Below are 27,888 nucleotides of genomic sequence, written 5' to 3'. Positions count from 1 at the left end.
CAACACAAGCACGCTGACACCAAACTCTACATACATTAAGCATAACAGAAACACCGCTACCCGACCCCACCCCATCCATCTCCCCTCCCTCCCCTCCCCCCTTTCTTTTTTTTTTCTTCTCTCCCTAATGCCTCATCAAATGAAACAGATTTGTAAAAATGTTACATGGAAGAAAAAAAAATACGAGGCATTACACTTACACTGTAAAACAAGAAAACCCTTAATAAAATATTTTTTTAAAAAATACTTTATCAGCATGAGTATCAGAAGTACATGAGAGCAATGGTTAGCATCATTTTTAAAACTATGCAGAAGCTACCATACCATTGGTGTCAGAACTTCCCATATTAAACAGTCGGACATGTTTTTGACTAGTTGAAGTCCATTCTGAATTACTTCCTCCTATATGGTGGTGATATGATATGCACTTGGGAAGCTAGCATCTGTTACCAGCTTAGAGTTAGCAGAACTCTAATTGTGTAGCAGTTGAGTTACCGTTCTGCTGCTTTCCAGATGGCAAGCATGAAGCTTAGGTGCCTAGCAAAAAGCCCTATCCCTGTTTGTGTACTCTGGCAGAAACATAGATAATGCCAACAAATATATATTGCAGTTACATGGTGATTTACCTATTTACACCTTTTTGGCCAAATTACATTGTGAAAATTAAGGTGCGCATTAGATTCAATAGCACGTTTACATTTGCTAATAAGTACCTTTTTTGGTTTCAAGGTTCTGAAAATTGAGGTGCTCATCAGATTCAATGGCACATTAGACTCTAGTAAATACGGTACTTAATTTTTTATCATGTTTTATAGATTGTAGGTTTTTAACTGGGATAGAGATACTTCTCATCTTGAAACCTTGTTTTAACTGTATTTGTACTATTTTATGTGAATGCCTTGGGCAGCAGACGGATGCGGCACAAACCTTTAATTGCCATGATATTTGCTGTAAATACAGTAGCAAATATCAATGTATTTTTCTGCTAATGCTGATAATAACTTGTATTTGACATAATTGATGTATCTGCACATATATTTTCAGAATATATGAGCACAGCAACCTAGTAATCGTTTGGATTCGTTGTTTTCCAGCCATGAAGTTGTGGAAGGATATGTCCATTCTCTCATCTTACATAATTTATGTTTGGCCTAACTTCTGGGTTCAATACCATCTCACTTTCCTAACCTAAACTAATTGATGACAACTTGTTGGATATATAAATCATTGTGGAAATGAATCTCTAACTGTTAACAGTGATAAGTCAAAGTTTATGGTATTTTCAAAAAGGAAGTCCAAATATTATTGGACTGCGGATGGGCAGAGGATAGGACAAGTTGATTCTTAGAAGTATCTCAGGATCTGGTTTCATGCCTGTTATCTGTAATGTACAGGGTAAATTAGCAAAGATTAAGCAGAGTCTGCAGTAAAAGCATTCTTCAATTTTCTACACAAAAAGAAGTAAATTTGTTCCAGCTGCTATACGAGTGCGCACTGTAAAAATTGTGACCCAGATTTTGTTTGGCGCCTCAATATTGTTTCCAGAACTTGAATTTTCTCTTGAAAAATTGAACAGTATTAAGGTTCCATCAGGGGCAGGGGGTGGTATGAGATGTTTTTTCTCTCTCTTATTTGATGTCATTGTAATTAGTATGAGCCAAATCTGACGAAATAAAGAATGAAAATGTACATGTGCAAAAGCTGGATGTATTGGCTAATGGACCATGTACTCCACAGTTGTTGAGTCTTAGCTGATCTTGTTCTAATAATTGAATGGCATATTTTAAATTTTCTGACAGTGCCCAAGTGCAGAAGAGATATTTTATTGGCCCATTTTCAAGATTTTAGATAGCAGATTTCGTAGAGTTCCCATAAAGATAGATCCTGCCTGTAGAACCACTCAGAGGTTGAAAGAGTGTCTAGTCATGTTTTACTGTTGTTTTTATCAGATAACGCATAATTATGAGGTGATTTCCTGGTCAATTGTTCTGACTATATTCCATGATTACCAAACAAGTGGCAAAAATATCTGAATGTTGTCATATCATGCCTCTTAGTTCTGCTATGATCATTCGTTCTTAGCTTGTCATTTTTTAAAACAATTGGCTTCATTGAGGCTCTGTTTTTGTATTTTTAGATTTTGTCTTACTGGTTGGTTGATCATAATAAACATCTGATTGACTAAATATAAGACCAATAACGAGTATCCTATAACAAGAGAACTTCAGGCAGAGGGAACACTGAATAGTTTTGGAACCATTGACTATAGTATAATTAAGTCTAATAAAATTAAGACATTTCTGAAATACCTCTATTGTTCATCAGCCCAGCTGTTATAACTGCTATCTTGAAGCAAGTGCATCTCTTGTTATGTAGGTCACATCATGTGAAGCTAGCAGCTGAGCAGTTGTGGGAAAAGAAGGGGGGCTGAGTAGCAACACAAGGGAAGAAATGACAATGAAAATACTACACGATTTGCTGAAGTGCAGACAGTATTTTAATGAAATATTCTGAAATAGCCTAGGGAGCTAGATGAGAAAAATACATTGGATGGATTCAGAAAAAAATAATATAGTGAGAATATATATTTAAATTTTACTCTCCTGTTAATGGGGATGAAATACCAGTATATATGCAAACCTTGTGCAGTTAACCATAGTATATGTTTTTATTGGGCTGATGCTAAAATATATACATGCATTTATCTGCAAATGGGAGTATTGGTCGTATGGTGCTCAATTACTTTATGCAGTATAGTGTACTATACTACATGATGATGTATAATGCATTTTAAGCAAAACAGCTTGGTGTGTAATGCATTAAGCAAACTAGCTTCTAGGCTAATAAAATAATGGTAAACTTTGTGCCCTTGCCAGAGTTGTTGTGTGGGCATGCGCACTATGTTTTGTGTATTTTTTGTTTTTCAACATCTGCTCCCTGCGCATAATAAACTATTCATGAATTTCTGGGAAGTTTTAGAAGAAATTGGATGAAAAGAAAAAGTCACGTTGTGTGCCTGAGTGAGTTCTCTGAATAATAATGACTTTTAATTGTGTGTATGGATTGGAGTGTAGTTGATGGCTATGCTGTAGTTGATTATATTTTTTATTCAGGAAACGGTAGCTCTGCTATTGTTGCAATTCTAGTGATTGCTTTCCCAGATAACTGATTCAGTATGTGTTTGTGATTTTTAAATTGTAAAATCCACTTTTCAGAAGTTTTACTAATGTTGAGGAAAGCAAAAAAGCAATATATTGGGGGGAAATGGAGTCTTCTGATAAATTATTATGTGTGGGTACTACTACTCTGGGTTTGAGGCTTTTTTGGTTTTATTGTGCAACAGGGAATTAGAAGCACAATTCCTAGTATTAAACAATAAGTTAATGAAGTGTAATTTATCTCGAAAAATGTAAATGAGGTGACCAGCTAGAAGGCAGATAGTGTATTTAACCTAGGACTGCCAATCAGTCAAACTGTAGTATATAATAGCACAGAGGGAAAGTTTGTCAGCCTATTCTGTCACAGTTTAATACACCTGTGCATTTTTAAAGTCTTCAAGGCCTAAACTTTAAATATTCATTGTTGGCAGCTGAGTGCTGTGTGAGTCAGGAGTGTGTGTGTGTATATATATATATATATATATATATATATATATATATAAACCTATACATAACAGCTTCATAAATAAAACGATTACCAGTTGTGTACAGTCCAAATGCATGATACGCAGAATGAAAATCTGTGTAACAGTAGGCTTTATTTCCTCTCAGAGTCATCTTTTTTTCTTTTTCTTCTTCTTATTTTAGTTGATAAACCACGGCCACCTTCATCAAGCCCTTCCAGTATTGCTCGACGTACCCCTTCACTAGACCTACTTGCTGCTCCATATCTTGCTGGACAATGGCCTCGTGAGAATCACGGTCAAGCTGCACCGTGCATGAGGGACAAAGCCACACAGGTAAGAGCTCATATATACTAGGAAAAAACACTTGCCAGGCAGGGGTAAGGAATGTCAGCACCACTCTTGTCTGCTGTGGTGGGTTCACAGAAGTTCAGCAGGGGACATTTTCTACTGAATTTATATGCTTAAAGATTTGAAAGCATTCTTCTTTGTTCATAACATTTGTTAAAATTTCATCGACGTTGGTCTAAAATGTTAAAAAGTATTGAGACCTTTACTATGTACATCATGAATTTCCAGTGCCTGGTATTAATCATGAGTTGATGAATTTTGTTGCTTTCCTTCTTGTATGCATAGATATTTCTCATGTAGTTTTTATGATACATGTATGTGGTACCTATCATACAGTGTGGTGTAGTGGTTAGAGTGTTGGTTTAGGATCTGGGAGGCCAGGGTTCAAATCCCCACTCAGCCAAGAAGCTCACTGTGTGATCTTGGGCCAGTTACTCGCTCTCAGCCTAACCTACCTCACAGGGTTGTTGTGAGGATAAAACAGCCAGGAGAACTAAATACATTACCTTGAGCTCTTGGGAGGAAAGGTGGCATATAAGGGCAATAAATAAAAATATATATATTTTTGAGAGTGCATAGAGCATTGAACATGGGTAAGCAATATCTTCTCTAACTATCCTTACCTTATTTGGTGTGTCATTTCATGTCTAGTATTTAACAAATTACATTGTGGCAGTTGTTGACATGGGTAACAGAGGCTCTTGACAGTTCAAGACATAATTAATATTGTCAGCAGGCTTTATTTTAGTTTAATATTTAAGAAAGGTGATAGATGGCCCCCAAATAATAGCCCAATGTGTGTTTTCTTTATGTTCCTGCAAAAATGTACATGCATCTTCTTTTAAATAATTTAGAACAATGGACCAAGGAGAGCCAGGTAGTGTCCCCAGTCCAGACTGGATTTTGCAAGGGACATTGCAGAATTGATTAATGTTCTGAATTATTTTATTCAAAAGTATTTCGGCAATCCAATAGAAAAGTTGGAAGTTGGACTTGTTGATCTCTCATCTGCACTGAATATGAGTCACAAGAGCCTAGGGAATTTTTTTTATTATCTTTTTAAAACAACAACAACAACCCAGAGTATGTCCTCAGAAACAGCTACTGGGCCATTTCACAGGGGGAGTGCAAAAGGAGCGAATAACATTGCCTATATCTAAATTATATAAATAATCAACACCGTTCATTATTTATGTGATAATTTACAGTTCCTCTTACTACAAACTGTAAAAGGTATAAAAATAAGACATTAGAAAGCTCTAAGCTGCAAGAAATTCACAACAGCAAATGATAGCTTCCTCCTGCTCCCAGGGCCCTACAGTCGTTTGACAACTACTTTCGGGATCTTTAGCCCAGATGGTGCTGAGTGCCATATAGCAACTGGTGTTTGGGAGACCCTTTTAACAGCTATTTTTAATTATTCTCAATGCTTCTTTCAACCTATACTGATATGCCTCCTTTGGGAAAGACTGTAAGTTAATTCACGGGACAAATGACTGCTGTTTCTTATAGTACAGCTATACTGTAATAGTGATGTAAAATACAATATATACACACACACACACACACACATATATATATATATATATATATACACACCGTATTTTTTGCTCTATAAGACTCACTTTTTCCCTCCTAAAAAGTAAGGGGAAATGTGTGTGCGTCTTATGGAGCGAATGCAGGCTGTGCAGCTATCACAGAAGCCAGAACAGCAAGAGGGATCACTGCTTTCACTGCGCAGCTATCCCAGAAGCCAGAACAACATGAGGGATCGCTGCTTTCGTTGCGCAGCGATCTCTCTTGTTGTTCTGGCTTCTGAGATTCAGAATATTTTTTTTCTTGTTTTCCTCCTCCAAAAACTAGGTGCGTCTTATGGTCTGGTGCGTCTTATAGAGAGAAAAATACGGTATATTGCAATCTGGCCTTGGGGATTCTCCTTCAGATTGAATATTTTGGCCCTGCTATTTAATCTTTGCATAAATAATATACAGTTGTATTGCTTAGTTCTAAGGGCCACACATATATGCAAAAATTGTGTACAACCAGAATTGATGTTTTTCTTAGTGGAGGAAGCCCTGCAGGGAGGCTTCCCTGTGTTTCTACTACCTCCCCTCCATAATTGAAGGAAGCAGAGGGAGGGCAGAGAGAGACCAATGTGAAGGGAGGAGCAGAGATAGATATAGGCAGAAGGAAAAGCCTCTTGGTTGCTGAAGCCTTAAAATGGTGGTTGCCCTGCCGTGCTTCCAATAGGAGAGAATTTATTTCCTTGTTGAATCATTGTTTGAAAGTTAGACTTGCTGTTTCTTTCGTTCTTCTCTGTGCTGGTAGGTGTACAAATATCTTTAATTCTCAAAGGGTTGGCCTTGGGAGAGGTTTGGAGGAGTAGATTGCTTTGCTATTCCTACTTCTTTAGGCCTAGGACTCCTGCTGTGTGATGTTGGCACCAAAATGTACTGTTTTCTTCCCAAGCTGTCTATTGCTAAATTCCTTCGCAAAGCCTGGGATGGTTAAATGTGAGTAGGGTGCAACTCAGCTGTAGTTCAGGAGCACTCCCTGCCATCCACTCCCTCCCTTAACTGGCAGTCAAAAAATTCCAGTACTGCTTTCTTTATGCAGATGAGATGGTTTTTATTTCATCATCGCTAGGTCCCTGGATGGTCACAACAGTGCCAGTCATTTAAGAACCTGGGTTCACTTACCAAGAGGAGCACGGAGGTTGCGAGGTGGCAGGGAAGTGTGGGCTGTGTGGCTGCTGCAGTGCATTCACATAGCCTAATCTCCCCACTACTTTGCCCTCCTGCTAAGTGACATTGACTCCACTGACAGGAAGCTCGTGTTGTGGCTCTATCCCACCAGGCAAGCTGCTCCTCCAGTGTTGTAACAGTTGGATATTGAGTTGTTCAGTTTCCCCTGAAGCATCAGCTCGTAACATTTCTGACTGTAAAAACCATAATGCAATTTTTGCTGAATATGCAAAAATGGAGGTTCAGTGTATTAATTCTGTGTCCTCAATTTGGTACATTAAAATTAAATCTGACCATAAAAGGTCTGCTTATCTGCGGGAATTAATTTTTTTGTTAGCTACACATGCATTTACTCAGCTTAGATTTCAGACTTTGCCCACCAGATATCTGACAGGCAAATTTTTTAATAGGCCAGTAAATGACTGCATTTGTATATGTGGATCAGACCAAATCAAAGGCATTATACACTGTATTCTGTATTGCCCTTTATATAGCTCTTTTAGGAATAGATTCTTCTATTCGTTTCAGAATGATTTAGGGAACTAAACTTTTAAGGTCTGGCATGTTGTATTTCTGAAAATTATTTTGATCCAATCTGTTTTTAGTCAGCCTCTGATTTTAATTTATTAGAATCATATTTTTTTTTCTTTGTCCTTGTCTTAGACTGAAAGTGCTTGGGCTGAAGAATACTTGGAAAAGAAGAAAGGCTCTCATAAGCGATCAGCATCTTGGGGCAGCACAGATCAACTTAAAGAGGTTGAGAAACATGTTTAGCTGTATTCAAGTCAATACACACAATAGCTGCAAATGATTGTACAGTACATTCCTTACACAACATGAGAGATATGTGATCTCTCAACATTGTGGGTGGGGAACCTCAGGTTCCTGGAGGCCAGATGCTGCCCTTTGAGCCTCTCTATGTGACCCTTCCCTGCCAACCTAGCAGTTCGAAAGCACCCCCGGGTGCAAGTAGATAAATAGGGACCGCTTACTAGCGGGAAGGTAAACGGCGTTTCCATGTGCGGCTCTGGCTCGCCAGAGTAGCTTCGTCACGTTGGCCACGTGACCTGGAAGTGTCTGCGGACATCGCTGGCTCCCGGCCTCTAGAGTGAGATGAGCGCACAACCCTAGAGTCTGTCAAGACTGGCCCGTACGGGCAGGGGTACCTTTACCTTTACCTTTATGTGACCCTTAGAACTTTCTCCAGATTATACCCCTCTGCCTTCTTTTGCCTCTGGCCAGCACTGGCCTGTAGTCCCTGGAAGGTTGCCCTCAAGAAAATGCAGCCTGCAGGCTGACAGAGATTCCCCATTCCTATGCTGTACAGTGATACCTCAGGTTACAGACTCCACTAACCCAGAAGCAGTACCTCGGGTTAAGAACTTTACTTCAGAATGAATACAGAAATTGCATGGCAGCAGCAGGAGGCCCTATTAGCTAAAGTGGTACTTCAGGTTAAGAACAGTTTCAGGTTAAGAACGGACCTCCGGAACGAATTAAGTTCTTAACCCAAGGTACCACTGTACTAGCAAGAGGAGCAATAAAACATGGGGTGCTCTTCTAAATGTAAACAAAGCCACCCATCTGACTGCTCAGAAGGTCAAGTTCTAGCACGTGGAATTGGTGTAGAAACATGTAATAGAGAAGAAGACATCATAGTTAGAGACATGCATGGTAAGAAGATGGCTAAGTGTCAGTTTCATCAGATTGATAACCATGGAGAGCATACAGCCAAATTATTCTTTTATGTCAACTTTTACTTCTCTCTTTTTTAAAAAAAACTGCTGGTGTTTGAAATACGATATGAATATTGAGTGCCTCCCCACACAGGGAGAAATACCCCATGGGTCTACTTCCTGCCAACCAACAAATCTGTGCAACCAAGTGGTACAGATGCAACTCAGTTATAGGCAGAGGGAATTTGTCTCAGCCCTTCCCTTGCCCCAGCCACTACAGCTTGTCTTGGCATAGCTCTTTCTCATGCCTCTTGCTCATAGTTGAGGTCAGGTGGTGGCAGTGCCCACCTGCCATGATATCAGTGAAAACAAAGGCTGAATGGCAGGTGTCCAACGAGCCTTATCCCGTATGTGGAATGGAAACGCCAATGTTTCCATCAGCGTGAATTCAGTTTTCACAGTGTGATGGAGTTCCCACTTGGTGAGACGCACATCTTTCCATCCTGCTTTTTTAATGAGCTACAGATTGGAGACAACTTCATTCTGCTTCCACTCCAAGCCAAGTGGGAGGCAAGAAAAAAGCCTGTAAACGATCGTGTTGATCATAGGCATCCCTATTCGTGCTGTGGTCAACATGTCTCTGAGGGGAGGGAGAATGCACATCTTAATGTTAGTAGTATTGTGCACTGTTCCTAAGTGGTTACTGTGGTAGTAACAGTACTTACTGTACATTTTGACATAATTGTTCAGACTTTTCATTATCAATTTTACAGGGAAACTTAAAATGTTTGTCCTTTCAGATAGCCAAGCTACGCCAGCAGCTGCAAAGAAGTAAACACAGCAGCAGGCATCATCGGGACAAAGAAAGACAATCTCCATTCCATGGTAATCATGCAGCCATTAACCAATGCCAGGTACGATCACGATTGTTAATGTAAAATTTGGAAAGCGTTCGTCCCGGTATGTTTGCTGTATTTTAGGTGCTGTGTCACACACAGAAACTCCCACCAAAAGTCTGGTCAGCACTCGAGGCACAAAAATAATAATGACAAAATAAGTGACATGCAGCTTTATTGCCGAGCAAATATTTGCTTTAGATTTGACTGCCTTGCAGAACTTGAAGATCAGCATGTATACAATATCAGAGGTAATGGGTGGAAGAAAAAGACTTAGGTTTGGGGGAGTGGTTGCTATGCAAATTATGAGCCCTAACACCCAAATCAGTTTTTGGTTCTGAGCCTCCAGCAGGCACAGTGTGGATAGAGTTACACACTCGAATGAAAGAAACATAAGTTGAAATTCTCAAGCCAAACACTGCCCCAGGCACATTGCAGGTGGTATGTACAAATGATGCACGATTTCCGCCGCCTGGGTCTTTTTGGACCTGGAAGAGGGAAGATTGGGGGCAGAATGCTTGTCACCTGTACATATTAAAATCTAAGGTATGCTCATAGTCTAGAAAAACTAATGCACTCGCTGCAGTTTATTATAACATATCTTGTATTCCTCATCAGTAGAAGATTCAAATCACAAGTGCTGAGCTATTCTGGGAGAGGAAGGAATGAAGTGAAATTTTTGAGGTGATGGGATAGAGGGATAGCATTCATGGCTGGGCTCTCATGGTCCGTTTCAACACCTTACCAAAAAGATGAGGCATAAGTCAATTGGAAGGGAGTTCCGTAATGGAGTCACCCCATGAAGTCTTTTTCCAATGTGCGTACCAGCCTAACCAATCTTATTAGAAAGCACACTAGGAGGACATATGAAGCAGATCCTGATGTATGGGGAAGATTCTATGTATGAAGACCATTTCTCCGATAACCTCGTACCAAGCCATTTCAGGGCTTAACTTTGTCGTATTAATAGAATGTGAGTTGAGAGCTAAAGTTTCATTCATTGTCCTGTATTAAACTACAGAAATGTAGCATTTTTCAATTACTATTTTTGGGGTTTGTCTAGCCACCTGTCCCAAAGAGTGTGCTAGTTCCTGTGATACCAATTGCCAAGTCAACAGGATCACGCTTCCGTAACAGCATAGAGGGGCTGAACCAGGAGATCGAAATAATTATAAAGGAGACTGGAGAGAAAGAGGAACAACTTATTGTGAGTATACTGTTGCAGTCAAATAGGTTTTAATTGCGGTCTTATGCTAGTATGTGAAATGGTCTGAGTTAATCTTCAGAATATGTAAGATATGAAATTCATTTTAGACATAATGTTCCTGGTTCCATGGTTTAGAAAATCAGAAATCAACATCAGGCTCATGCCTTCATCCGTTGCCCCCCCCCTTTTTTCACACCAGCTTTTTTGCACTGATTTTGGTTGAACTAATTCATAGGTTCCTTGTGTCTGAAACAGGACACCGTGGTCTAATGTTAGTTTATTAACTATAATCTTCAATCAGGATCAGACCATGGTTTCAGAACCTGGGGTTATATTCAGTGTAGTGCTTCCATTTCCACATTGGGACTCTGCCACCCCACCCCACCCCCGATTCTCCCAGATTTGTTTGGTGGGTTCCTCTAACCCTCCAGAGCAGATTGGGGGCCAGCAATTGGGAAGGGGTGGAGCATAAATATTTCTACTTTCATGAAGTTTAGTTAAATACCAACCTTGATTAATAAATTGGCATTAAACCACCATTTCCCATTTCGGATGTAATGGGGCACTGTGGAGACTGTAATTTAAGCACCAAAGACGGCATGCAGGGGAAAGGCGAGGAGGGAGTATGCGAGTTGGACACTTGTACCTGGCTTAATAGACTCTGGTTGAAGGGTGGGGAACCCGATTTCCTGAGGACTGAATATGGCGCTCTAGGCCTCTCTGTCTCTGGCCCTTGGAGCTCTCTCCAGACACCCCTTCACTGGCCCTGCTTCACAGCCTGAGATTCTTTGCCTGGCTGGAATGTGTCCTTGAACTCTGATGATGACTCTTGTTTCCCTGGATGCAGGATTGAAAGAGGGGTGGGTGTCAAAAGCAGCCTACTTTGTGTGAGTGGGGGGTTATTGCTTTGTTTTGGTTTTATTTTAACTATTTTGTGCTTTTATCATATACTTTTATATATAGGGTATCTTCAGATGAGAGGCGGTATATAAATTAAACTTTACAGAGGTGAAATTTGCATTCGTTGCTCTGCCCGCTTTTGCCTCTGATCCTCAGAAAGTTCCTCAGAAGGAAACGCTGACCTCAGGCTGAGACACGTTCCCCACTCTTGCTTTAGATTATTAAGCCAGGAGTGTTACTTCCAGGCCTTCCTGCTGTTTCTGAATATCCAAGTAATTGTGCATTCGACACTTCCAAGATGAAATACACATGTGTGAGAGTTTCTGGAGTCAATGAATGTCACTGGGAAAGGAAAAGGAAAGCAGACATTAAGAAGGGGGTCATTCATGAAGTACCCTGCTTCAGTCAATTTGGTTGCTTTTTGTACAAGATCATCCCTTTAAATCCTCTTAAGTAGATATATATTTTCCCCTTGCTCAGAATCCTTTACTAGACCTCAAATCTCCTTAAGTTTGACTTCCATCTCTCTCTCTCTCTCTCTCTCTCTCTCTCTCTCTCTCTCTCTCTCTCTCTCTCTTTCTTTCTTTCTTTCTTTCTGTTGGAGTCTGAAGAATAACTAATCTTCTACTAAAGAGCTTTATTGATACAAAAGACTAAAGTAGTCTATTAACATGTAAAGTAATTTCTTATCCAGACAAGATTAGTGGTCTGCTGCATGGCAAGAAGTTTATACATACGTTTTTTTCTTCACAGCCGCAAGATATTCCAGATGGGCACCGAGCCCCCCCACCTTTGGTGCAGCGCAGTAGCAGTACCCGCAGCATTGACACGCAGACTCCTGGCGGGGCAGAGAAGGGCAGCAACAATAGCAGCAGATCCCAGTCTGTGTCCCCAAGCTCATTCCTGGCCATTTCCAATGAGGGCAGTGAGGAGAGCCCATGCTCTGCTGATGACCTACTTGCAGACCCCAGAGATAAAGGTACCCGCTGAGAAGCGCTCATAAAAGCATATTACAAATTCCAGGCCTAGGCATCTGCTGAAGTGTGATGGGAAAACAGGAACTTGACATCTTTCCGCAGGGCCTGCGAGACAGAGCTGTTCCACCAGGCCTTTGGTCAGGGCACAGCCTGACTCCCTCCTTTGGCAATCTTCACAGAACTTTAGCCTAATGGTTGCCATCAATTTGATTTGAATTAATTTTATAATGAAATGATTTTAGAATGTTGTACTATTTTATTGTTGTTAGCTGCCCTGAGCCCGGCTTCGGCTGGGGAGGGCGGGATATAAATAAATTTTTTTAAAATTATTATTATTAACTGAGCAGAAAGAGGAAATAGTCTCTTGTGCATAGTGGACTTTTGAGGGAATATTTACTGATATTTCTCATGGCACTGTTGGGGGATATTGATGGGTACACTGGTATGTCCGGGGGCCACGTTGGAGGCCCTGGTTTTAAGAAATACCAGTAAGAGTGTGGGAGGAACAAGGTGAAGTGTACTGGTATGTTTTAAGGAACTAAACCTCTGTTCATTACAGAGAATGGAAACAATTCTCCTCTGCCCAAATACGCCACCTCGCCCAAACCCAACAACAGCTATATGTTCAAGCGTGAACCTCCAGAGGGCTGTGAGAAGGTGAAAGTCTTTGAGGAAAGCTTGTAAGTAGTACTGTACTTCATAGTTACAAAGTCTTAACCTTTCAGAAATATCTAAACTTTTGTTTTGCAATGCAGCTTTAGTGGCTAATCTCTGTATAGACTAAGGTTATTCCTTCAGCTCCATTGTTTTGTCAGTTCATAATTCAGTAATCATTTAAAACTGTTTGCAGTTGTCGTTGTCCCCCTTCCACTTTTTAGAGAATGCTTAGGTAACAGAGATCAGACCCAAAGCTGCTTAATCAATGAGAACTCTGATATATTGCTAACCTACCATGGCAACTGGCAGAAGGCAAATACTATTCTTTGGTCAGTGATTAGGGACTGAAAACGTACCATGCCACACAAATTGAGCTTTTTACTAGTGATCAGACTTGGTGATAAAGGGGTTTATGCTGTCTAGCAGCAAGGGATCTAATAGATCTGGAGAATGGCCACATAGCTTTGGCACAAAGCCCAAAAAGAGAAACTCTTACAAGTGTGGAATATCTGGTTTTCTTAAAACATGAAAAACACTTTCTTTGCCTGCAGTTTTGCTTTAAGGAAAACTTAAAAGGTAAAGGGACCCCTGATCATTAGGTCCAGTCACGGACGACTCTAGGGTTGCGGCGCTCATCTCACTTTATTGGCCGAGGGAGCCGGCATACAGCTTCTGGGTCATGTGGCCAGCATGACTAAGCCGCTTCTGGCAAAGCAGAGCAGCGCATGGAAACGCTGTTTACCTTCCCGCCGGAGTGGTACCTATTTATCTACTTGCACTTTGACGTGCTTTCAAACTGCTGGGTTGGCAGGAGCAGGGACCGAGCAACGGGAGCTCACCCCGTCGTGGGGATTCGAACCGCCGACCTTCTGATTGGCAAGCCCTTGGCTCTGTGGTTTAACCCACAGCGCCACCCGCGTCCCATAAGGAAAACTTACCACAGGTTAATTTCCAAAATTACCCAGCCTTGAACTTTGGAGACACTCAGAACTCCTTCAGAGCTTAGCACAACTGTGGGACATGGCCCCATCCCTTCTCAGTTACAAATTGGATAGAGAGGTGAAGGGTTGGTCCCTGCCATGCTAGCTTTTGGGGAACTTAGAACACCCTCAGTCTAAGGCTGGGCTGACTTCTCTCAAGCTCTGAGCTGGAGTGTGTCATTGTTGCACTAACTTTGGAGATGCTCTGAAAGCAGTGAAACTATGAGACCCAACTTCATATCAGGGAGAACCCCATCTTCTCCAGAGCCTGTAGAACAGCAGAATCTCATGAGCTTGGTTTTGATTTGGAAACACTTGGAAAACCACGAAGTGTCACTCTACTTTCTGAGTGTGTCAGGAAGTGCAAAACAAGGGAGAATCCCCAATTCTTTTATGCTTTGGGAAAGGTGGTGGCTTTTGCCAGCTTTGGGTTCAGTTGTGGACTGCCTTATGTAGGATTAAGATGACAATGACCATTGCGATTCAGTAAATCATGGGTACTTTCAGACAAGCCTCCACATTGGACAGATCTTAGTCCTTGAGCTGTTTCCAGTAGTGACCCAGACCTCTCTCAAAATCATCTGTCTTTTCCTCTTGCTCCTGCTGTGCTTGCAAAGGTACTTCTACTCCTTCTGACACAGTGCCACAGCTAAATAGGGTTGTTTTCCACTTCTAGCAGTGGTGCGATGCCAGAGGGAAAAGATGTGTCTATGTAAGTATATTGAGGGGGTTCCTTTTCACTGCAGTGTTGGACTGGGATGAGTGTTGTAATGGGGAAGAAGCAACCCCCACTCTTCTGCTGATCAAGAGAAAAGTGTGTGGGGGGGTGCCCCCTGTACAATGTGGTGGGTATGTCTTGGCCCTGGGCATGTTCTGTGCTGGCATGCAGCCCTCAGAAGATCTGCCAACCCTCAGTACAATCCTCTGGTCAAAACTGCTAATCATCCCTGCACCAAACTGCACCTTGGTAAATGTGAACCTATGTTAAAGTGATAGATACCACATCACATTACAGAGGAGTGGAAGGAGGCTAGCAAAAGGGAACTTTTTCATCCAAGCAACCTCACCACTGCAGCCATCTGTTCTCCCTGTTCATCAGAGTTCAAGGACCCTCCACCCCACTGTGTTCTATCCCATGCCATTCAATAGTCACCCAGCTAACAGGCACAGGTTTTTTTTTTTTGCAGGGGCGGGGGGGAGGGTCACTAGACTTCAGTGTGGAGGAAACAATAGGAAAGTCCCTTTCCAATAGCTTGTTTCTACTTGGAACCCAACCCGATAGTCTTGAAAAAAGGATTTCTAAAGTTGTTGAATTGTGTATCAAGCCATTTGTAATGCTTCATCAGGCAGTTGAGACCGATACGAAAGAGGTTTCCCGATACACATGGGATAACTGTTTGTGATTTTAAAATCTTCTATGCTTTTACATTGATCCAGTAATGGAGAACCTGTTGACATATTTGTTGATCTCTGGGATCAGCACAACAAACACTAAGTCATTTAAAAAACGATTAGAAAAAAGAAAGGATAATTTTTTAGCATAATGAACTTTAAAATGCCCTCTTCCTTTCACATGTGTAAATACATCCACATATTTAATTTTCTTTGCATCTGAGATTTGCAATTAACATATTCAGAATGAGGCAATATTTAGCTTTCTGTACTAAACCTTGTTGTGTTGTTATTCTTTCTTTTGTAGGCCAAAGCCCTTGCATGAAATTCCGGCCTTTTACTGTCCTGACAAAAATAAAGTAAACTTCATTCCTAAAAGTGGCTCTGCTTTCTGCCTGGTCAGTATCCTGAAGCCACTTCTTCCCACACAAGATCTTACACTCAAGGGTGCTACTCATAATCTGACCGTCACGCCTGGTATGACCCCTGCATTGCTGCAGCCTATTGCCATGGCCTCCATCTCTGCAAGTGCGGTCCAAGAGCGGCTCCCTGGCGGAACAAACAAAATTATACCGCAGATGTCGGTGCTGCAGCAGTCAAGACATGGCGAAGAAACGGAAGGATAAACTTGGTTTTGTTAACTTTTAAGAGAACTTTATTGAAGCTAGTTGTGATTATGCCTTCCAAATCACATCTGTTTGCATCATGATTGCTGGCAATTCCATAAACAGGTCATACTAGTATCTTGATCTCCATGACCATGACTGTTAGGCTGGCGTGAGATCTAGGAAAAGGAGTGGCAGAGAAACTGCTGTACTTGTCGTGGGAAGGCTCAAATTAAATCTCTGGCCTGCACTTTTTTTAAAAGCTTTGGTACAATAAAGGGAGACAGGTCATAATGCTTTACAATTTGGGAAGACCAATTTTTCTGATGCATTACCAGTCTTCAATTTTGAAGAAGGAAACATTCAAGACATACCAGCTGTTCCTTGCAAAAGATCTGCAAGGGAGAAACAAGCAAATGGCACTGTAAGAAGTATTAGTTCATACGAATCTTGAGCTTTTTGATGCATAGCAAGATGATCCCACTTTTCTTGCTACATCATTTCCACTCTTGGGACCAAAGGACTGAATCTTCTCAGCATTCTACGATGTGACCAGCATTCTGTGATGTGACCACATCCTCCTCCCACATATAAGCTTAATCTCCTTCAAGAAGAGAAGCAATATTGGTACATTACATGCATTGGGGTGGGAGGTCAAGCACTCACATAGAGGTACCTGTCTGGAAATAGTGTTTTAGAGCACTTCTGCCAATAGTGTAATGACTTGTTCCTAGTGTTGTGTTTCAGAACAATATTCCCTTCTCCCTCTCCCCCCAAAATGCCAACTAACCGTCACATCAGTGCCTCCTGGGACATCTTGGTTTGTTGTGTCGCTTTCAGAATCTAGAATTGCCTTTTGGCCTATACCCCAATCCTATCATGTCTTGCCACTACTATATAAACTGTGTAGTCATATGATCTTGAGATGGCCATGCATGGTTCTTCCTGCTTGTCAAAGTACTGTCTTGTGGGTCTCTTGAGGGTAAAGTTTGTCAGGCATGATGTTTGTTAAAGCAATTTATTTCAGTGGATATAGTCTCCTTTTTTGACTAGCAATATTGTTAGGGTGTTAACCTAAGGATCGTTTGATTCTTTAATATTGGTCTGCAGTTGTGGCCCATTTCATTTCTTTTGTGATCTTTCTAAAAAATAATTGTCATGGTGTAACAATCAAAAATGGGATGGAGTTTCCGTTACTAAATCTGTTTATGAAGGGCAATGAACTAATCTGGTAACGAAAGGAGATTTTACCGAGACTCATTAAACAACTCGAGCTAGAGCAGCTGCTTAAAGGCCACACTTTCAGATTCCAAAACGGCAAATTATCCTGGAAGGTAGACTAGTACTTTCAAAGGAGCTATGAGTACGGAATGATTCAAAATTAATTGGTGCCAAGCTATGCAGTTATAGGGAAGTTATTATTTTTAAGGGAGGCTTTCCTGGTATCTTTAGACTAACGAAAATATTGTAGCATTAGTGCGACCATTCAGTTAGTGTGATTGAAAGGCATGGCAATACTGTTACTGCTGTTCATCTTACTATGTCTATTCATCCCCAGTAACCACTTGTTTGGAGTGGGTCACGCCAACGTCCGTTTGTTCTTGCATTCATTTTTGCTTGCTTAGTAATACCAGATATACCAGCTCCTACATTGCTTCGCCTTTTGGTTTCACTCTATGGCTTTTTTTTGTTTCAAAAACAAAAACACCTCTTCATACTCAGGGTATACATACCTACCCAGTTTGGTATACATACCTACCCAGCAAAGTAGGTTGTGGGCTACAATATACTTGTTAGTCTTTAAGGTGCTATAAGACTTTGTTGTTTTTGCTGCAACAGACTAACAAAGCTATGCTTCTGGAACTATTTTTAAAGTGTTACTTCATCATTTTTGTACCTTGGTCCTGTATTGTACTTGCATATCTTTGTTTCTGCCGTGTTCTGCTTACATATTTTGTATTAGCACAGCAAGATGGTCTGATGCCCCCCCTCTCCCCCCCATCCAATTCCTTGAACCTAACTTGCCTGACATATCAAGTCTTCAGACTACTTATTTTGCAGCAAAAACATTACCATTAAGGCAGCTGAGTTCAAGTGTTAAAATCAGGTTTTTCACTCCTTTTTGAAACAGGTAAGGATGAAATGGGAAAACAACGTAGTATTTTAAAACTAGGTCAATTGTCAAGCAATGTGTTTCATCAACGTAACTTCTGTGAACACACGGCCTTATTTTAAATTGAATGTTGTGGCTTTGTGAAACATGGGAAGGTAGGCTCCCTCTGCGTTAGAGGAATCTTTGCATTTAGTTTAAAACCAATTCCAGTTCTTAAGTTAAACAGCAGCTTATAAGAGACTACATGAAGCTCCTCACTCAATTTTCCCATTGAGTACCTAAGGGCCAAATTACAACTTGGAACGGTATATAAAACATAAGCCTTCAAAACTGAAGTTTCCCATGTCTTCAGAGCAAAAAGTGAGAAACGCACTTCAGGCTGGCCTGCAGGTGAATATGAGAAAGCTGACATTTCAGCTTCCATTAAGAAAACAGTATTTAGCCCTTGTAATAATTTGAAATTATTGAAAATTCTGAGGAAATGCAAACCATAAGCAGTTCTTTTTTGGCTACTTAAATGCAATGAGATGTTCAACTGATCTGTACTAACATATATTAGTCCAGGCCAAGTAATGATTTAAATAAAAATTGCTTACTATTCTTTAACATTCCACTTACAAGTTCTCTCCAAGCCTTGCTTTTGCACTCCACTGCCTACTTCTGGGTTGCTTTTACCCCTCTGTGACATTAGAGCAATTCAGCCCATGACTTTTAAGAGAGGCAGAATAGCCAGAGAGGATAGTGTTCATGGAAGAAATCAAAAGCAAAGAAGTTAGGACAAGGAAAAGGTCTAACAGAATAATGAAAATCCAGCTTTAGCTAGTTAGAAATAATGAGATCAAATTCATTATTGCCAGTTGCCAGGATTGCCGAGTGTCTATTAAACTGTAATAGCTATGCCATTTTTTTCCACATACATGGTGGGTGGGTGTTATAAATATGTACACACAATACATACATTACATGTACATTCATGCCACTTGTTAGCATTCTGTTTGCTTCATGTTGTTCTTACACAAGAAAAGGACCCCAGGAAACTTGGAAAATGGGGAACGATCAGCAGTGCATCAAAGATTCACTGCCTCTTTCTCAGTCTCACCTGCAGTGTGGGGGTTGGCTTGGAGGGGATTCACCCTCCATTTCCCACTCCCCCAAACCAGCTTGTATGTGTGGGGAAACAAATCTCCCCTTTCCTTCAAAGCTGCTTAGAGGAGACGGGCGGGGAACGATGCACTCCAAAGTTTTGTTGCCTTCCTCTCTCTTCCAAATGAAGCTAGGGGAATAAGGAAGATAGTTGTTTTCAGCATTTCCCGTGCCTCCCAACCAGGAGTTGACTTGGGGAAGATCAACAGAGGCTACTTCCTTCCCTGTTAGAATTCCAGCTCCTGGTTGGAGATAAGTCCAGAAATGTAGAAGCAAAACAGAAATGTGTGCAACCCTGGTGAGAGCAAGAGAGTTACTGCCGCTAGCTCCCCACAACACTCCTAAAACTGTCGGGGGGAGGAGAATCTGAGGTCTCGCTACTCATATTGTGTCGTCTTGCTGTGTCCTGTTTCTATGGCTTTTCTTTCCGTTGTGGGGAGAGGCTGCAACAAGAGGCGGTTGGGGGGGGCGGTATGATGGGAAATATGGGGGAAAGCTAACCTAATGTGACATTTCCTTGTACCTATGAAAATAGGCATTCTGGTTTCGTTTATTTTGCTTAATTCAATCTGAGATGTTGCTGCTGCTTGTTGTAAGTTCTCCATCTGAAAAAAAGGAACACCAGTAAAATTGTCTTTAAATGGCTATGTTTGTATTCAGGTGTAAACTGTTAGTGACATGAAACGGATCCTTTGGGGGAAGAAATGTATGTGTGGTTTTAGCTAGTTGTTGGTGTGGCTAAATAACACTGTATTGGGCAAGTTTCAAGGTATTGTTGACCATAATATGCATTTATCACTAAAAACAAAGTTGTTAACCATAATATCCATTTATCACTAAAAACAAAGTTGCAATGAATTAAGATTGGAAGATTGGAGCATCTAAAGGCCTCATCAGTCATGAAAGTCATATTTCCTTAAACTGATATACAAGTATATCTCCAGTACTAGGTAATGGAAAGGCAGATTACTTGTGTTGATAACGAAGCATGGATGTTTTCTTTGACTTCTGATTTCATCTTGTTTGGCTATCAGTGTCCTATTTAGATCTGCAAATGGAAATGAAATGTTCCCCAACATGTATCTTTCCTACCATTCTAATTCTGTCTGGATATTGTGTAACGTGACTTTATCACAGCGGTTCACTGCCAGTGGCATGTGATATATTTCTCTTCCGGGTTCACCCCTTGCTAGAGACTGGCTGTCCTGTTTTATGCCAGTCCTAGGGATAAAGACATTATGGAGAAATCCACGCCTAATTTGGTAGACTGTATGGCTATATGCTATATTTGCAAAGCCAATGATGTTTGTTTATGTAAGACTTTATAAGAATCTTTTCCCTCTCAGTGCACACCAGTGTGTTTGGGCATTTCCTGTTTTTCTATTTTTTATTTTAATTATGTAAGATCTACGTCTGCAAAAAATTCTATTGAATTTTTTTACAAAAACGTTTTGCTCACCTTTATGGGACTCGCACACTTTCAATAAATATTTCAAGTGAAGACTTGTGTGTTTGATTCCCCCCCCCATCCCCTGAAAGTTTCATAATGAAACATGAGCACTAACATGTGAAGCCAGACTTGCAAATGATGATCAACAGAGACATTTATTTTGGAAGTTCTTACCACACCCACTGGAAATCTTCATTCCATTTATCTGAAATTGCCAAAGGTTGTTTTACAGCAAACATCTCCAGCTAATTGACACTGCCTCTATTAAAGATTACTTAATTTAAAGAAGGGCTTGCCTTTGCACACACACCCCTCTCTGTTTGTTTTCTAGAGCCAGGGTTTTCAGTGGATAATAGTGTCCCAAGAGTTATTGAGTCAAATCCTAGCTCTCACAGAAACTCTAGATTACCGTATTTTTTGCCCCATAGGGCGCACCTAGTTTGGGGGGGGGATAAAGAAACCCCCCCAGGCGCGGGGCTGGGGCGGGGGAAGCCCAAGCTTCCCCCGACCCCAGCCCCCAGAACAGGCTGCTATCCGCAGGGATGCAGGCAGCTCTCCGCAAGCCGTGGGAGCCCAGCGCAAAGTTGCGCCGGGCTCCCACGGCTTGTGCAGAGCTGCACGAAGCCTGGGGCACGCTGAGGGATGCAGGCAGCTCTCCGCAAACCGTGGGAGCCCGGCGGGAACTCCCGCGGGCTCCCAAGGCTTGCGGATAGCTTCCTGAAGCCTGGAGAGCGAGAGGGGTCGGTCCGCATCGACCCCTCTCGCTCTCCAGGCTTCAGCGAAAGCCTGCATTTGCCCCATAGGATGCACACACATTTCCTCTTCATTTTTGGAGGGGGGAAAGTGCGTCCTATAGGGCGAAAAATACGGTACTTTGTGCCAATTTTTTTTCCCTTTCCTACAAAATAGACCAAGCTGCTTTATAGAGTTGTGGGGATTGCAGTACTTATGGTGCATAAATGCTAAGACTATATTAATGTGACTGTGTCCAATAAAGGTGATACGTCATTTGAGTTGCATATTAACTATTAAGTAAAACATATTTCTAGAACAAAAATAGGAGAAAATTCCGAGGCCAAAATAGACGTGTTATGTTTTGAAACAGTGGTTGCGAAGGGGATGAGGGGCTTCAAATCCCTTCCTGGAGGACTGACTGTCTAGGGATTGGCAGGAGTGGTGTTGGCTCTGGTGCTGGAGCTCCTGGCGTGGGTGTGCTATGGCATCGTAGTGGGTGGGGTGCTGATGCAGTTGTGTGTGTGCTGAGGACATGCCCTTGTCATTGTGAATTCATTCGCTCCTTCCATGTATGCGTGTCACCGCTGATGCAGTCCCTGATTGGTTGTTGCCACTGGTGGTGTTTCCAGGGCTAGTGGAGGTGTGTCTGACATTTTCACTTCGTTTCTTTGCTTTCTGGCGAGTTTCCCTAGTCTTCGCGGCTGACGGCATGTAGAATGCAGTGGCTTTTCTGTCCCTCCCCACCCACCACCCTGGGTAATTAGAGTATAGGATTGCTCTGCCCGAGAACCGAATAAAAGAAACCAGACATCAAAACAACAGAAATGAGACATGCCATATTGCTACCTTGTTTACTGTCTGCATGTAAGAGATTTGCTATAATGCTGCCATAGATTAAGAGGAGCAAAGGCTTAACCCAACACTCTTGAGTAGTCAACTCTTAACAGCATGCCTATTCCATAATTCCGCAAATCCCCTCTAATCCCTTTTCTGCCTATCTGTGGAAGAAATCTGACGAACAAATGATTGCACCCCATTTAGATACAAAGTGGCTTGTTCTGTATGAGAAACTGGCATCTGCGTTTCGGAAGACATCTCTGAATTCTGCCAGCCACTTAATCTATCTTTGTCCTTAACGTTGGTTTGGAAACGATGGAAGTGATGGCCCAAAATGGAGAGTAATAAGAATCTACATTCAACCCCAGCTCCCATATATTTTTTAAAGTGCTGTGTCCTGTGCTTTAAAAAGGAATGTTTGCATTTAATTGGAAACTCTTTGTTTTTGTTATTCTTAAAAGCCTCTGAGTTTTAATATTTTGCCTTCTTCCTAAATGCAAAACGACAGGCAAGAGCTAAACCCCTTAGATCGGAATTGTACTGAAAATAATATACAAATAACAATGCAGTCCTTTGCATATGTACCTGGAGTAAGCAGCACTGAAATCAGTGGTATTTCTCAGTAAATTTGCATAGGATTGTACTTCACATGTGCTTAGGGTGAGCAGCTGCACTGCTTATGTGAGTTGTGAAAGCAAGGGAAATTGATGTAATGTATGTTCAATTAATCCCATGAACATTCTCTCTTTCTCTCATATACACAGACAGCAAAACTTTTTTCGAACCTCCGTATAGTACAATACTCAGCATTCATGCTTTAAAAGCTCCCAGAGCTATGGATTGTATACGTGTATGTCTATTGTGTGTGCGTTCTTCTCAATTGATCTGATGTGGCAGACTGACAATCTCCTTGCTCCCCACACCACCCCATGCGCCAAGGACTGGTATAATATTTGTTCCCCAAAGCCCCTTACCAACCTGGGCTGGCAAGGCCACCAATTTGAGTAGCGCTGAACTAGATCACTAAGGATGAAGTCCTAACAGAGTCACAGTTGTCAGAAACATTTCATAGTCACTCCTTCTTCCCAGGGAACTCGGGGAATAGGGGGTCTCTGAACAACTCTCGGCACCTTAACAAGATGCAATTCCCAGGATGAGGTCTAAATCTCGCAAAAAGACTGCAAATTGCCCCAGAAAAGGATGTGCTGTACTTCAGAAGTCCAAAGAAAGTGATATAAAACGGTTCCTTACAGGCACACTCCAAGTGGAGGAGTCTTTCTACTCACTCATATAAGGGATGTGAAAACGTAGCTGGGGAAAAGTTTTTATTCATAGAAGTATAATTTTTCATATCATCACATCTAGCTTTTCAAACTGCATTAGTCTCTTATCTTCCCCAAAATCCTTTAATATAGCATACTATATAACGAAGAAGAACGGGACCATAATTCCACAAAAGCAGCCAGGAAGTTTACATAGATAAGATGTGACAGTAAACTAGGTCTAAATGTGAAACTTGAATAGAAATGTAACCATATTTGACAACAATAATCAACAAGTCTGTTGCAGAATAATACTATTGATGTTGTTTCTACTTTCAAACAATATTTATTACACTAATTGATTACCAGAATAACTAGTGAAATATATATTTTTTCTAATTAAAGGACACTTCATGCTTTCTAAAAGTACTCACCAAATTATGACAATTTATATGAGATGGTTCTGTAACATTTTTTATTCTGGCTTGAGAAACTGCAAGCAATCACAAGGGGAAGAATGAGCTACCAATTTAAATTCAAAAGGCGCATGTCTCTAAATAGAATATATCTTTAAATATGAAGCATTAACATTTTCCTATATATAGAGGGGAGCTATACTGTTCACTGATTATTTAGAAATCAGTTTCCAAATAATGAAGTTGTATAACAGATGAAAGATGAAAGCAGGTTCAGTACTAGGTATGTTTGCTTTCTTAAGTGATGCAAATAATTGAGCAATACTGTGGAAAACAGATTGCCAATACAGGCAACCAATGTAGGGTTCTAGTGCCTTAAAATTCTATTTCCAAGATAGGCGGTACATCAGCAGACAGCCCTTTTTAAACATTAAGAGCATGTTCAGGAGGGACAACAGAGACCCAAGAAGTGGCCAGCAAGTTTCCTCTCTGTGGTGTTTCTAGATGGGGGCAACATGAATTTGGAACTCTTCAGAGAGAAAAGCAACAAGGAAACATTGGCCGGGAAGCATTTAACTTCACTTTTCTGGTCCTAATTACCCTCCAGATGCACCTTTTCCAGTTATAAAGGGCTTGCGAGACTCTAATTGGACCTCTTAGCATAACTGATCTTCAGTAGCTGCAAGATACTTGACTTATTTATCTATCCTGCTTCAGAGGTACTTTAAAAATAGCTTATATGTGCAATATAGGGATTTTTACAATGTACTGGGCATTTTGAAAAAGGTTTGGAAAACTATGATGATATGCATATGCATATAACTGCATCGTCTACACTGCTTGTCCTTCAAGAACAGATGAAATATAAGGGGGCAAAAGTCCAAGAAGTGATTAAGCAAAAATACGCGCCAAGGACTTAACATAAGGAACACTAGTTATCTAGCTGTAATGGTAAAGATAAAATAGTTTGCTCAGCTTCCTATAACTTTCATTTATTGAATTTATGGGTGAAATCCTAATTAATTGTGTCGTAAGACATTTCTGCAGTAGTAATTAATAAAGTTTTATAGCATTGGAAATGATCATGAAATCAAGAAACATAGGTGGTCTTTACACTCCTGATATTCATGGACAACATGAATGTTCTTTATCTGCGATGATGTCTGCAACCGTGTCTTAAGGTCTCTCTTGGAAGGACACGATAGTTTCATACCAAAGTAGTTTTATGTTCTGGGTTACACTTAATCATGCAGTAAGGAGATCATCATCTGAACGTCCAACAGCATCTGGATTTGAAAGAGGATCCAAGTCTGCAAAGGCACTAAACCAGGCTGACATGTCTTGGCTACTAGTCTTCTCCACAGCTGAAATACAGGTAAAAGAAACGGATTTCATTGTTTGACCTAGACCAGGCATGTCCAAAGTCTGTTTTGGGGGCTTCATCCAGCCCTTGTGGCAGTTTATCGGGGTCAAATCCTACAACAACTTCAGGGTAAAATCATCATAGAAAAAGGTCGGCCCTCACACATGTTCACTTCATCAAATCCGGCCCTCTTTGAAGAAAGTTTGGGCACCCCTGATCTAGACACAGCTTTTAAGAAATATTTTTTTACTGCTCAGACATTTTCCTCCTTCATATTAATTAATGAGTGGATTGGTGATTTTTACTTTTTTTTACTTTATCCTTTTAAGCCACTTAGAAATAATAGTTGTTAATTTTAAAAACTATTTAATAAACGGACAAGTACAGTGGTACCTCGGGTTACATACGCTTCAGGTTACAGACTCCACTAACCCAGAAATAGTACCTTGGGTTAAGAACTTTGCTTCAGGATGAGAACAGAAATTGTGCTCCGGTGGCGCAGCAGCAGCAGGAGGCCCCATTGGCTAAAGTGGTGCTTCAGGTTAAGAACAGTTTCAGGTTAAGAACGGACCTCTGGAACGAATTAAGTACTTAACCCGAGGTACCACTGTATTCCTAACACTCAAGGTCAATGGACAGTAAAACAAATTGGCTGCTTAGTACTGCAAGCATTACATATAATTCAGTTACTTTTCCTTGGGAATTTTATTTACATAATGAAGCTACTGTGGTTGCCATTTAAAGTGGAAGACCAGAATGGGGTTAGAGGGGCTTTCTTTTTCTACTGGACACTGCCGTGTCCCAACGATGGTTTCACCTCATGCTCAATGTGTATGTGTGTGTGTGGTGAGGGGAATCCACATTTGTATCTCTCCCTCAAACTTGCCGTTACAGTTTCTGTTTAAAGAGCTGATTTCTCACCCAGGGGAATTAGATTACCGTATTTTTCACTCTATAGGACGCACTTTTTCCCCTCCAAAAATGAAGGGGAAAATGTGTGTGTGTCCTATGGAGCGAATGCAGGCTCCTTGGCTTCGCATTGCTTTCGCTGAAGCCCGACCCCTCGCGTTCTCCAGGCTTCAGGGATAGCCGCCTGAAGCCTTTGGAGCGCAGCGGGAACTTGCACTGTGCTCCGAAGGCTTTGGGTTACTTTCGCTGAAGCCAGGAGAACAAGACTGGAAGGGGCTCCGTTTCTCCTGCCACTTCGCTGAAGGGGCGCTGAGCAGAGGGGGGAGAATATTTTTTTCTTGTTCTCCCCCTCTAAAACAAGGTGCATCCTATGGTCGGGTGCGTCCTATAGAGCGAAAAATACGGTACATTGTGGTGGTCAGAATTACCTTCCTTTTCAGAAGCAACATTGCATGAGATGAACATGTGCACCCCAAGAAAGGGGGTGAAACATATCACTTACACTTTTGTGGCATCTTTGGTGAGGTTTGTGAAGGTCCTTGCTGCTTCTCCGGCTCTGGTTTGGAAAAAGGATCTAGAAATTCTGACTGTGCGATCCAACCTTTGGGAGGGAAAAAATAGGAAGATCGTCTTAATTTGACACAGTACCATTTAACACATGCTTCTCCACTCACGACTAAACCCAGATAATGATTAATTTCTTAATGCTTACAGCTGTTCAGGTAAGCCCACCTCTACACCATCAATAATAACTATGGCAAAAGTTTAGATTTGGGGGGCTAGCAAATATTAAAGGAACAGCAGGTGCTTGCCTGCCAAGTGTCACGGTGTGGGGGGGACATGCTAATATTTTGCATGAGATCGCAGCGGCCATTTTGGGTGATGCACTCTCACTCCGACGGGTTTGGTGGGTCATGTGACTCGCCTGGGAGCACATCCCAGAAGATGCATGTCCTGGTTTTTTTACCTGAAAAAGTTGGATGGTATGCAGGTGTCAATTATGTAGGCAATCTGAGTCTGCAAACTTTTTAAATATATACATGTACATATCTATCGCCACCTCCTCTTCCCCATAACTTTCTCCATCTAATCCCACATCTAAGTGCCTCCTGGTGTTTCTGTTTCAGTATGTCCAAGATCATACTTTTAATCTTTTCTCCCAAGCCCCTTCTCTGTTCATTGACACTCTTTATCCATTGACATCACCAGCCTGTTGACAGTCACATGGCCTTGGTATTTATCATTAGCTTCCCTGTCTTGTTCATTCCCCTCATTCAATCCATTGCTAAATCATGTTTCTCCTCCATTTATGTTACTAAAAAAATGCCTTTCCTACTACTTACTATGAAGGCCAAAATCGAGGAGCTGTGAAGGCAGAAATCCAGATGAGTAAGCCAGGGATTTTGCCTCTGTTGCAGGTTCCTGAACAGGGAGAGCCATGAAGGCACTATCATCTGCAGTTTGGTATTCCTGTATAATATTTCCTCTGCTTGAAGAACTGGGGCTTGATAAATTCTCCAGGAAAGAAAAATCTCTCTCAAAATCTTCTTCCAAAGAATCTGTTGGAAATTCTGAAATAAATGTAAAATAAAAAGATGATGGTTAAAGAAATAGCAGCCTATTTCTTCCCCTTGGTGCTACTTATGCCTCAGA

The 27,888-nt window shown here is 41.2% G+C and overlaps 2 protein-coding genes across 12 annotated transcripts in view; one reads left to right on the top strand and one right to left on the bottom strand.

The window, feature by feature from the left end:
- The window catches only part of FAM117B (family with sequence similarity 117 member B), a 29,260-nt gene extending 8,496 nt beyond the window's left edge, over positions 1 to 20,764 (top strand). Inside the window, exons 2-8 of the mRNA XM_083629642.1 lie at positions 3,807 to 3,958; positions 7,381 to 7,473; positions 9,194 to 9,307; positions 10,353 to 10,496; positions 12,150 to 12,375; positions 12,933 to 13,053; positions 15,710 to 20,764. Of these exons, the coding sequence (XP_083485768.1) occupies positions 3,807 to 3,958; positions 7,381 to 7,473; positions 9,194 to 9,307; positions 10,353 to 10,496; positions 12,150 to 12,375; positions 12,933 to 13,053; positions 15,710 to 16,028 (1,169 nt within the window). The 3' untranslated portion in view covers positions 16,029 to 20,764. The remainder of the gene's footprint in view (positions 1 to 3,806; positions 3,959 to 7,380; positions 7,474 to 9,193; positions 9,308 to 10,352; positions 10,497 to 12,149; positions 12,376 to 12,932; positions 13,054 to 15,709) is intronic.
- A 3,273-nt stretch (positions 20,765 to 24,037) lies between these two features.
- Positions 24,038 to 27,888, bottom strand: part of ICA1L (islet cell autoantigen 1 like) — a 31,761-nt gene continuing 27,910 nt past the window's right edge. For 10 of the 11 annotated variants that reach the window (XM_083630921.1, XM_083630915.1, XM_083630918.1 and 7 more), the window contains 3 exons: positions 27,579 to 27,806; positions 26,738 to 26,836; positions 24,038 to 25,327 (listed from right to left, as the gene is read on the bottom strand). In XM_083630921.1, the coding sequence (XP_083487047.1) occupies positions 25,209 to 25,327; positions 26,738 to 26,836; positions 27,579 to 27,806 (446 nt within the window). In that variant the 3' untranslated portion in view covers positions 24,038 to 25,208. The remainder of the gene's footprint in view (positions 25,328 to 26,737; positions 26,837 to 27,578; positions 27,807 to 27,888) is intronic. The other variant, XM_083630914.1, reaches the window with a different exon arrangement.

Source organism: Podarcis filfolensis (genome assembly GCF_964270895.1).
Source record: "Podarcis filfolensis genome assembly, chromosome: 1".
Taxonomy (NCBI): Eukaryota; Metazoa; Chordata; class Lepidosauria; order Squamata; family Lacertidae; genus Podarcis; species Podarcis filfolensis.
The sequence above is the reverse complement of the archived record's forward strand: the minus strand, read 5'-3'. Positions and strand labels throughout refer to the sequence as shown.